The sequence below is a fragment of the Pelodiscus sinensis genome, chromosome 2 (assembly GCF_052426305.1).
Source record: "Pelodiscus sinensis isolate ZL-2025 chromosome 2, ASM5242630v1, whole genome shotgun sequence".
NCBI classification, from domain to species: domain Eukaryota; kingdom Metazoa; phylum Chordata; order Testudines; family Trionychidae; genus Pelodiscus; species Pelodiscus sinensis.
Genome location: NC_143053.1, coordinates 141,985,713 through 141,998,054, shown reverse-complemented (window position 1 = coordinate 141,998,054; position 12,342 = coordinate 141,985,713). Strand labels below are relative to the sequence as shown.

Genomic DNA, 12,342 nt, shown 5'->3' with positions numbered 1-12,342 from the left:
CTGGGTACTTACTACAGCTACAGTAAGCTGTGGGACTGCAGCTTCCTATAGCTGCAGGAGGTTGGGTCTGATCTTTCCTCAAGAGCTATCATAAAGGGAAGGGCAAATTCTGACCCTCCCCAGCTTGGAGGAGACTAGAAGCCAAGAGCACGCCCAGCAGCACAGCGAAAAATCAGACCCACCTCCAACAATCTCCTGCAGCTGCAAAAAGCTGCAGGGCCTTCAGAGCACAGCTCTGAACACAGTGCAGAAGTTAGGGTATGTCTACACTACCCCCCTAGTTCGAACTGGGGGGGTAATGTAGTCATACGGAGTTGCAAATGAAGCCCGGGATTTGAATTTCCCGGGCTTCATTTGCATAAAGCCGGCCGGCACCATTTTTAAATGCCGGCTAGGTCGGACCCCGTGCCGCGCGGCTACACGCGGCACGGACTAGCTAGTTTGGATTAGGCTTCCTCGTTCCACGTACAGCTAGTTCGGAAGCGTAATCCGAACTAGCTAGTCCGTGCCGCGTGTAGCTGCGCGGCACGGGGTCTGACCTAGCCGGCATTTAAAAATGGCGCCGGCCAGCTTTATGCAAATGAAGCCCGGGAAATTCAAATCCCGGGCTTCATTTGCAACTCCGTATGACTACATTACCCCCCCAGTTCGAACTAGGGGGGTAGTGTAGACATACCCTTAGAGTGGCAATCCCATAACAGACCTGTAACAGTTTTGTGGCCTATCGTGAATCTCCTTTTAGATTTAGACCCCCATGGTTACAACTCCATGAAGTTTCAGATGTAAAAATTTGAAAATGTGGTATTGACCAGAATGGACCTATTCATTTTCAATGCTAAGGCTTTCCTATGCTGCACTCTGATCATCTAATTAACCCTAGTTTGACGCCAGCTGAAGATCACTGAAGATGCTGGCTGAGGTGCACAGCTCTCTAAGATTTGTACAAATCTCCCTCAAAGGTCTGTCTCAGTGGGACTTGCTGAACAGAGCTCATGGTGTGAAGTAGAGTGCTGGGAGGACAAGAAGTCAGTCTAAGGAGACAGTGAAACTGCACAGCTTAGCCTGGAGGAAGAGACCCCAAGGTCTCTGGCACGCTGAAGCGGTCCTCCTTGAGACTATTCAAAACTGGGGTCACAGAACCAATTCTGTGGATCTATTACAATATCTCAAAATTCCAGTTGAACAATATCAACTTATGACTAGCATACATAATGTTTTATGCTGGTATAGGATTTGTATTTGGTTAGGGGGTGAGAATTCTTTTTTAAACCCAAGTTATTTTGTACAATCCCTAGCATAGTCACAGTTATATTGATATGGATGGCTTATATCATCACAATTTACTCTGCTTCCCATATGGGATAAGGCACATTTATACTCCCATAATTGTGTCCATACTAGGTGATTGTACTGCTTTAAGTATACTAGTATAGTTCAAGTGGTACAGCTTGTGTGTTGATAAGCTCTTAGTTACACAATCACACTTGGGTGCCATAATCCCAAACATGTTTTGAACCAAGTGTAAGGATAAATATTTTAACCTTACAAAACAGGGAATCTATCTCTGAGCCGCCTTTTCAACATGGTATTTTTTAAAAAAAAACAAAAGTACAGTTTAACACTACATTATTTTTACACTGTATAAATGAACTTACCACACAACAAATTTCATTACACTTGTGTCGTCCACATGACCGTTTCTTGTTACATCGCTTGTCACACATAAATGTAATATCAGCTGTTCAAGGAGAAAAAAATAATGTGTTAGTCTTTATAATTTCAACATTTAACCTTTGACTACATATTACGTAATAGCAATAAGAAAATGCATGTAGTACAACCACACTAAAATTAATGTAAGTAATGCAATGAAGAAAATAGGGTACATTCTTACAGAAGCAGCACAAATCACTAAACAGAGAGGCTATTATAATAAGGATTTGACACTGGACCAAACTGTCTTTTATATTTCGTTTGAGACAAACCTAATGGCATATTTTTGCCTTTTTTCTCATTAGCATCAATATTAAAATGATCACCACGCGTCTTTAATTAAGAGGAACATTCCTGCTAAGAAAATATCACCAATATTTGGTTCTTAGACTGTTCAAACAGGTTTCAAATTGTAAACTGACAATACACTGATTAAATGTTATGAGCAAAAAGTCCCTGTAAATGGTAAGTTACAAGAGAAGTGGAGTCACTAGTGAAGTACTTCCACAGGCTGAGGCTGTGGCATTTGAGTTTACATTCAAATACCTACAACAGTACCTAAGCATGCCTGCAGAATAATGACAATTACTGATCAAAGCATAATTTGGAAGTATCAATACATTAAGATACTTAGAACTACTTAAACATATTAAGAAAGTAGTTTATGAAACAGCTAATGAATTTTAAAAATCTGAAAATTTGACCGTCTTTATGTTGCTACATAAAGTAGGGAATATTAGTTACCGGTAACACTGTTGTAGTCTCCTCAACTCCCATCCTACAACACTGAATTCAAAGACAGTGTTATGGTGACACCTACTGGAAGCAGGGAGACAAAGAATTCTAAAACCCTGCCCCTGATTCCATAAGTCTCAGCCAAAACTGCATCCCATCAGGAAGAGAACTTCCATATCTACAGAGAAGGAAACAGTATGAAAGACAGAAAGAAATAAAACAAGCAGCAAAACAACACCCAAAGGAGAGGTGGATGAGATATAGTATAGAAGAGGAGAAGATGGACAGAATTACTGGTCATTTCCCCTCTTGATTGTACATCTCTCTCTTCTATCCTACAACATTGGATTAAGGCACAAAAAGAAGATGCGGCAATCAGTGACCTCACGAGGTGGGACTACCTTAATATACCACTATCAGGTCCTTGCCGCCAAAGGAAGTATCCTGAGAAGTGGTGATACTTAATAGATGACAATTTATAAAGGAGTGCAGAGATGATCATGCTGCTGTCTTATACACCTTGTACATAAAAGCTTCAGCATGTTCACTTCTCATGAAGATTTCTCTATCTACATAGATTCCAACAAGCTTATCGGACAGTCTGGTCATATGCTTTAAGAATACAGAGTAAGACTCATCTGGCAAAAACTATGGTAGCTGCAGCATTATCATTGTAACTCCCCTTTGACATTCTCATCTCTGAGAATAAGATAAAAGCTAGCAATACGCTTATCAGCCAATAAATGCATTTTCTGGTTGTGGGTGGAGAATACTAGATTAGGACTGAGAGAAGAATAATAGGTAGAACATGGTATTCATCCTGTAAACAAATTCTGAAAGAAGCCAAAAAACATCCTTCTGGAAAACAGGGGAGATAAGGAGGAGAGAAGATGAGAGTTCAACTTATTCACTCACCTGAGATCACTCTAATAAGAAAAAAAACAGCTTAAAGGAAATAATTTTGTCTTAAGACCTCTGATGAGAGTTGGTTGCAGCAATACCTACATGGATGAGGCTCAAATTCCACTGAGGGATCACCAGATGAATCACTGATCTTTGATACCTTTTCTTGAATTCCAACAAAAGGAAATCCAAAACATCATGGTACCATATCAGACCACAAAAAAAATTCCAGCTTTGAGAGCAAGAGAGGTAAACCCACATTCTGTTGCTCTCCAGACAGTGGAGAAGCCTCTCTCTAAGAAATGGCTCCTTTCAAGCTGAATTAAGGCAGTTTGAAATGAAGCCAATTATAAAACAGGATCTGGGGGTGGGGTGGGGGGGAACTTCCAGTATTTTGGGGAGCACTAATAACTAATAAGCTCATCAAGTCAAAACCATCAACAGCAGAGTAATTGTAAAACAGAATCACAAATCCACATCAGCCTTAGCAGCAGGGAAAGCAGCACTAGAGTTTTCTACTCTACCTCTCATTTGAGGGACACAAAAACTTGTAGGACACAGATACAATTCTGATGGATAGTACAGGTTAAAAGAATTCAGTCTTGTGTGCATGCAAAGAACAGTGGTATAGATCTTTTTTCTTCCAATGACTTTGCACTAAGTAAGAATACTGCAGAACTCTGTGGCCTACAGAACAATCCAGACTGCCTGAAAACTAAGAATTTTTCAAAACTGAACATTCGGGTTTCCTAAATTCACCATATCCAGAATGGCCTGGAATCAGTTGTTACTCTGCACCTGTCCTCAATACACTCATGGCTTCCTGTATCATAAACCTGATTAGCGAAACTCAGGAAAAGCAGCCCCAAATGTGAAAATATCCGTCATCCAAGCACATTAAACATTGACTACAAGTGTCTGAAATGAGAAATTCTAAGCAATAAGACATGCTGTCTTCACTATTCCTAATGGTTAAACACCATTGACTAAAGTCTCCCACAACAAAAACAAAGGACATTTCTTTTGAGAGAAAATCAAAGGATCAAAAAGTTAAAAACTATGGCATCCATCCAAAACAGACTATTCAACAGAAATAACAGACTCCATTACCAATAAGCAATTGACTAGATATATTTTGTGGGCTTTTTTGTTTATTTTGCCTCTCTCTGAAGCATCAGAGATTGGACACAGCTACAGAGAGGACATCAGCTAGGGAGGGACCAGTGGTCTGAGACAGTACACAGAATCCATTTTAGAAGTCTGACTAGTGTGTCTTGCTCATAATGCTCAAGGTTATACAGATTATGAACACGAAATCTGGGGCTGGGTAGGACGACTTCTCTGCCAGATCGACAGGAATCTTAATTTTTTTTTTTTTTTGCCTATCTCTGTAGCATGGGATTCACCTGCTGAAATCATCTGGGCGGATCTCACCTAATCAATTCCTTGCCATTGCAGTGGCCTCTCCTGGTGGTGGCAGCTTAAATTTCTCCCATTCTGTGCCCATGACACACAGTATACTCTACTAAGGAATTAAATGTTTAAGACTTAATAGAGTGTTTGGGCTTAATATGGATTGGCATTACAACCCACTTAGAAAATTTTGCTTATGAAAATTTGAAACAATAAGAATTTTAGGAGGTGAAACTAAAACTTAGACACATTTTATGCTGCACATTTTCTGTTAACTTTTAATAACTTCTATTATATAAAATACTACATTTAGGTTTAAGATTGCACAAGTGTATTTTGACAATAGTGAAAATCCTAGAAAAAGGGTGCAAACTTCAGAAAATAAGGTTAAGTAACTGGAGAAGTCTGTCTGAAAAGTTCTAAAGGACTTTCCCCCATTAGATCACAAATACAGATTTAATAAAATATCAGACCATAAGGAGAAGGAACCAACTATTTGCACTAGAAATTTCCAACACTTAAAGCACGTAAAAGAGTATACCAATGTATGTACTATTATATGTATTCTTCTGCAGATTTAATGAAGCAGCCAACACACACAATTTGATTCCAAAGTTTAAAGATGTTGATCTTATATAAGTGAACAAGAGTATTAAACATCTAAAATAAACTTTTGAAACAAATCGAGACAAATAATATAAAGAAAGTAGTAACACAAAACCAAAGCCTGCCAACTTTGCACATTAAATCAAAATATTGTGAAGTGGATGAAATGGACTATATTCTTCATACAATCTTCATCCGCATCTGATCTCTTTGTCCACATACTTCATATATTAAATCAAAGTAACAAACTCCAAAAAACCACATCAGTTTGAGTAGAATGTTTTTAAAGCTTCTACTTTATAAAGACGTACGCCGTTAGAGGAGTACAACTACTTACCTTTATTTTTGAGGAGGGCACATGGGACTTCCTAAGAAACAGACAGGATAGGATTACATCACAGCAAATTAAAGGACGCTACAGCTTAATGCTCTAAAAAGCTAACTACATATAGTAAGGGGAAAAAACTCAAGCAATTGGTTTTTAGCCACTACAAATATTTACACACACAGTAAGTGGGACAAAGAACCCTCATCATAAAGGGGGGAGGGGGAAAGGAGGTTACTGACCTCTAACAGGATATTCTAAACCCTATCTGTATTCTACACAACTATAGACATGCACACAATGTGCCTGTGTCCAGAGATTTCTAACAAGTAGTGTCCATTCGGCCAGCAAGTTTTTCTTTTTATGCTGCGAACTGTTGGTATAACAGGCAGTGCTAACCAATGCCTGTCTCCATAGCAGAAGTATCTGAAGCAGAGGGGAAGGAAACAGCATAATGGAATACAGATAGAGACCTGATAGTTTGAACAACCTCCAATTACAGGTCAGTAACCTCCATCTCTTGTCCAGTTTAGGTACCTGTCAAAAAGATGGTGTTGAGGTTGCTTGTACTCTATTCAGGGGAGGAGTGTGTCTCAAATGGACACAAGAGATACAGCAACAGATTCAGCTATAGAGTCTCCTTGCAACTGCTTCACTACAGTGGTAGTCTTAGTGATTTACTAACTGATTCTGTACTTTGCACATAGACCAAGACCAAGACTTGTCTTATGTCTGAAGAGTGAACTCTCCTCCCCTCTTTGGAAGTATGAGATTTTGGAAAGAATGCCATTAAGCAGATAAGTCAATTGATGCAAAGCTCAGAAGTTATGTTAGGGATGAATTTCAGCTAAGGCACAAAGGGAAACCTTTTTCTGATGAACACAGCAAAACCACAAGTACTCCCAGTTGGCTCAGTCATCTGGCTTATGCAATAGCGCCTAAAAAGGTGACCTTTATGGGAAGCTGGGATGTGGAACATGCTGCCAGTGATTCAAATGGTGATTTGGTAAGTACTGATAGTCCAAGGTTGAAGTTCCATTGTGGTGCAGTTTTCACCACTAATGAAAAGATCCTATCATAGTCTTTTCAGGGATCTAATTGTTGTTGGGTCAGTAAGAACTGAATATCGTTCTCCTAAAGGACAAAGGATAGCTGCTTGTTACACTTGCAAGGTATTAAAGAAAAGCCCCAAGATGGTCTGTCCAAGATAACAAAAGTATCACCCCTGAAACCATGGTCCAGGTCTGCTCTGGAATAGTAAAGGGTGAACTTTTTATTTGTTTTGGATGTGAACAGACCCCAGGATAGCGTGAAGATCTTGCTCAGAATAGAATTGTGCATCTCCTCCTCGTGATCTATGGCAAAGTGCTTGCTGAGATTGTCTGCTAAAGAATTTTGTACATCTGGTAGGTACATAGTCAAGAGAATGTGATTTCTGATGCACCAATTCCATGTATTAACAGCTTCTAACCAGAGAGGAAGGGATTTTTAATCCAATTTGTTTTTGTCAAGGTCAGTCATTATGATACCTGACAGTATTTGAAAATTGTGGGACTCAATAAGTGGGAGGAATGCATTGCAAGCAAGATGGACTGCTCTCTGCTCTAGCTATGGATTCTTGCCTCCTAAGGAGGCCAAGTGCTTTGTGCATTGCATTTTCCAGGTGGTCTCTAATCAGGGATACAGCATCAAAAGAAAGGTTACATCAGGTATGGAGATAATTAAAGAAACTCCCACACATACCTGTTCTGGATTAATCTATCAAGCAAGAAAAGCTGTAATCTTGGTGCAAGTTGTTACTCTGGTGTTTATGTGGTCTCTGGTGAGTAAATAGAACAGAGTCAGGCTTGTAAGCAATGTAGGGAAAGCCTGACAGTGTTATGTAAGTACACAAAGTCACATGGCCTAACTGGGAAAGGAAGACCTTGAGTGGTTTGTGGTCTGAAAGTGACCTGTCTTATCAAATTGTTCATAGCCTGGAATCTTTCCAGTGGAACGTACACCCTTGTTCAGATCAAATCCAGGGTTGCTCCTATAAAGTCTATTGTCCCAGTGGAAATCAAAATAGACTTTACTTAGTTAACACAGATACCGAAGTCTGCTAGAAATTGGAACAAAAACAGAGTCACTAAATAGATCTCCTGACTTAAGTGACCCATTAGGAGCCAGTCATCCAGATATGAGACTGTGTGTCTTATAATGATATATAAGCTATGATGTGTCATTTGCACCACTTCACTCAGAAAGCCTTTGTGAAAATGGTGTTGCTAGTCCATATAAGAGTATTCTGAACTGGTAGGGACACACAAAGATAAACTAAGATTAAAAACTCAATCCTAAAATATTAAAGAAACACTATGTACAGTATATTTACCAGTTTGAAGAAAAAAGCTGCACTGAGAAGTGTATGGACACCACAGATTCTGACCCAAGGCACACACCATTAAGAAGGAATGAAAGAGGCATCAGTCTGCCCCACCCCTTACGCCCTTGGTTCAGAACACAGGAAGAACAGTTGCACAGGTATAGGCCAATGGACACCACTTGCTAGAAACCTCCAATTTCAAGTATAGGAGGTGCATGTGTACCCATGTATACGATACACATAGGACATGGTAGTCAAAGAAGAATCTCAAAATATCAAGATGCCCTTTTTTTTTATTTACATACTATGCCAATTTTAACTGCTCTTTTTCTTAGTAGTCCAACACAGAGTAGTGCGTAGTTTTGGGAGTTTTTTTAATCTCCTGACCTCATTCCCAAAGAGATGTTAGCCATACTTGTGGAGATAACATCGCTGAAGGGGACAGACCCACACTGCAAAGCAAGCCTACCAAACCATCCCTTTTACCGATCCAGAAAACATTTTATTTCCCTGCTTCAAAAAAAATGCCACAGCCCATTTAACTCCTTTTGTCTTCTATTTTTCCAGGATTTAGGTAATAAATCCAAATCCATTTTTTAAAAAAAAAAGAGAGAGAAGAGTGAGGCTTTTTTATATTATTCTTTTAATTGGCCATGAGATGTTTTGCATTTTCACCTGAGATATATTAACAATAATAAAATAATGCATGCTTTTTAAAAATTCTACTGTAATCTGTTGGGTTATTTTCCTTCAATAGCATTTTGCTGCACTGCTAGGAATCTGATTACATATGCCAAAACACAAAGTTCCCATTTATAGTCCATTTAAATCTTACCCGAAACTTGTCGTCTCAAGAAATCCTCAAGTCTGAAAATCATTACTGAAAGGTTAACCACACCAGCATGTCTACAGTGGCAACCAGTATTGTGGTGCCTGAACTATCTCCAATAGGCACGCAACAAAAGCATCATAATTCAGCCAAGAAACTTTCAAAGAAGTTATGATAACTTTTACACTGTCTATTCTCATATGCATGACATTTAGAAAGCCATGCTGGATGCAGTAACAAGCAGTCTATCAAGAAAAGACGGTCATATACCCCACCCCACTCTGCTTGTTTGGTCAGATGGTACAGCACTACCCCCGCCTACAGAGGCTGAGCTGCTCCAGGCAGGGAGAGGCAGAGGAACAGCTGGGATTTGCCTGGAAGGGTCCTGGCTTTCCTAGAGGTGAGGGAGGGCAGCAAGTGGATGGATGTGACTCAAGCCATGCAAGGGCTGTCCCACCACACTGTCAGCTGTCACAGGTTGTTCTATGAGGGGAAGAGGTCTAGAATGTTTCCTGAGTTTTTTAAAATCGATCAAACACAGGAGAAATGCCATCAAGTAGATTGTTGGGTCTCACTTCACACAACCAGTAATAATTGTGTTGATTTCAAAGTCAAGGCACTGGGAGTGGAACTCAGAACTTCTAGGCCCAACTCCTATCTCCAAACACAGATCCTTTGAGAGCTCTCTGGCAAATTCCATATCTCTATTTGCAAAGGAGATACATAACACAAAACTACCCCCTGGGGTGCCATAAGAACAAATTCATCAGTACTTTGACACCCACATACCAAGATCAGGAGGGTAAGTAGGTACCTAGTTAGAAAGGTCCTGAATTGTATGAATTTGCCTATACAGACCAGGAGGAAAAAAGCACAACTTTTAAACTTCTCCAAAGACAGAAAAACAGATTAGCATGAGGAGTAATCCCTCACTTTCCCTCCCTCCTACCCAGTGACTGCCTCAAATGTAAGGAGGTGCACTAGCTCAAACAACCTTTACTGTTCACTGGAGGTTAGGATAAAGTTTTTTGCAACTCCAGGGAGTCTGGAACTGTTTTTTGCATGCAAGAACAAAATACAAAGGTGCTGTTTACCAAAATACCTTTAGCTATTGCTCCTAGTGTGCAAACCTTTATCTATTAGAGAACATCTACACTTGTCATGGGTGACACTCTGGGAACCAGCTTTCTAGTTGTTGTTGGCACAGTAAGCTGTCTTCACACATTATGACAATAACAGCTCCCTGCTAATTTCACCCTTCTTCTAAACTACTTTAGAGACAAACAGCAATCCCACGAGGACTTGCCTTTGCTCGTGCTCACAGGACAAATGTTCATGAGGTCCAGTACCAGAGAACTTTGAAATGCCAAAAAAACTGAAGGGAAAATCAAAGTCCATGGAACAGATGTCTTCAATGTTGAGAATGCAATGGCATAGCCATGTGTGAACTGCCACTTCTGGTCCTAGAAAACCAGCATTGTGTGGTAGGACCATATCTTGGAAATCTCGGACCAATGGCTTCAGTACTTCAGGATGAAAGAGTACACCTCCACAAGTTATGTTGATCTTGCATCAATGATCCAGTACCAAACCATTCGATTTTGAAAACCCATACTAGTTCAAAAGTGGGAGGCTATCACTGTTTGGCAATTGGCAACTCCTGATAGTTACTAGTCAGCTATAAACCAGATGGGTGTTGGAAAAATCAACTGTTGGGGCAGTGATGGCACAAGTGTGCAAGGTTATCACCATTATGATCTACCAACCAGTAGTTGGCAACACCATGGACTGAGGCTTCTGAACTATTGAAGATCATTGATTGAACACACATCCCTATTGTTGGCCCACCAAAAAAGGCCAGTGAATATGTTCACTGAAAAAGTTAGTATTCACTGGTTCATCAGGGCTTAGTAGACCACAGTTTTGGCTCATGAACAGTCACACAAGAAAGGCCAATGACACAAAGGCACAAAAATTATTAGGGGGCTGGAGCACATGACTTAGGAGGAGAGGCTCAGGGATTTGGGCTAATTTAGTCTGAAGAAGAAAAGAGGAAGGGGGGGATTTGATAGCAGCCTTCAACTACCTGAAAGGGGGTTCCAAAGAGGATGGAGAGAGGCTGTTATCAGTGGTGACAGATGACAGAATAAGGAGCAAAGGTCTCAGGTTTCAATGGGGGAAGTCTAGGTTGGATATTAGGAAAAATTATTTTACTCAGAAGGTGGTAAAGCACTGGAATGGGTTCCCTAGGAAGGTGGCAGAATATCCACCACCTAGAGGTTTTTAAGTCCTAGCTTGACAGACCTGGCTGGGATGATTTAGTTGGGGTTGGTCCTGCTTTGGGCAGGGGGCTGGACACGACCTCCTGAGGTCTCTTCCAACTCTACAATTTCTAGGAGATAGTATAGGGACCCACAGACCCCTCATAAGAGAGAGATCTTGGAGTCACTGTCGATAGCTCTCTGAAAACAACCATTCAATGTGCAGCAGCAGTCAAAACAGTAAATAGAATGATAGGAATCATTAAAAAAGGGAGAGGGAGAGTAAGACAGACAATATCTTTTTGCCTCTATATAAAACCATGGTACTCCCACATCTTGAATACTGCGTACAGATTTGGTCGCCTCATTTCAAAAAAGATGTATTAGCATTAGAAAAGGTTCAGAAAAGGGCAACAAAAATTATTAGAGGTTTGGAATAGAGCTCATATGAAGAGAGATTTAAGAGACTAGGATTTTTCAGCTTGGAAAAGAGGAGACTAAGGGGGGGACAAAGGTATATGAAATCATGAGTGGTGTGGAGAAAGTGAATAAGGAAAAGTTATTTACTTGTTCCCATAATATAAGAACTAGCGGCCACCAAATGAAATTAATAGGCAGCAGGTTTAAAACAAATAAAAGGAAGTTCTTCTTCACTCAGCACACAGTCAACCTGTAGAAACTCCTTGCCAGAGAATATGGTGAAAACTAGGATGTTAACAGGGTTCAAAAAAGAGCAAGATAGATTCATAGAGGTTAGGTCCATCAATGGCTATTAGCAAGGATGGGCAGGAATGGTGTCCCTGGCCTCTGTTTGTCTGTAAATGGATGACAGAAGAGGGATCACGTAAGGATTACCTGTTGTGTTCCCTCCCTCTGGGGCATCTGGTATTGGCCACTGTCATAGGCAGGATACTGGGCTAGATGGACCTTCGGTCTGACCCAGTATGGCCATTCTTATGTTCTTAAGAAGAACAAGATAATGGATGAAGAGGTGCTGCTTGAGCTAGCTGGTATAAGGTACAGAATTGTAACAAAAGGCACATGGAATGTAATATTAACTTGCTCGTATCAATATACAGTCATGCACAACATCTTTATATTAATCTAGAGGACAGCATGCTGGTGTGTTAATAAGTACTTTGTCAGGGTAAACAGGGTAGTGTCTCTGACCTCCTGAGAGGCATTAGGACTC

At 40.3% G+C, this 12,342-nt stretch overlaps 1 protein-coding gene across 1 annotated transcript in view; it reads right to left on the bottom strand.

The window, feature by feature from the left end:
• Positions 1 to 12,342, bottom strand: part of NFX1 (nuclear transcription factor, X-box binding 1) — a 92,275-nt gene that overhangs the window by 42,851 nt on the left and 37,082 nt on the right. The window contains exons 11-12 of the mRNA XM_075921512.2: positions 5,708 to 5,738; positions 1,656 to 1,738 (exon numbers count right to left, since the gene is read on the bottom strand). Of these exons, the coding sequence (XP_075777627.2) occupies positions 1,656 to 1,738; positions 5,708 to 5,738 (114 nt within the window). The remainder of the gene's footprint in view (positions 1 to 1,655; positions 1,739 to 5,707; positions 5,739 to 12,342) is intronic.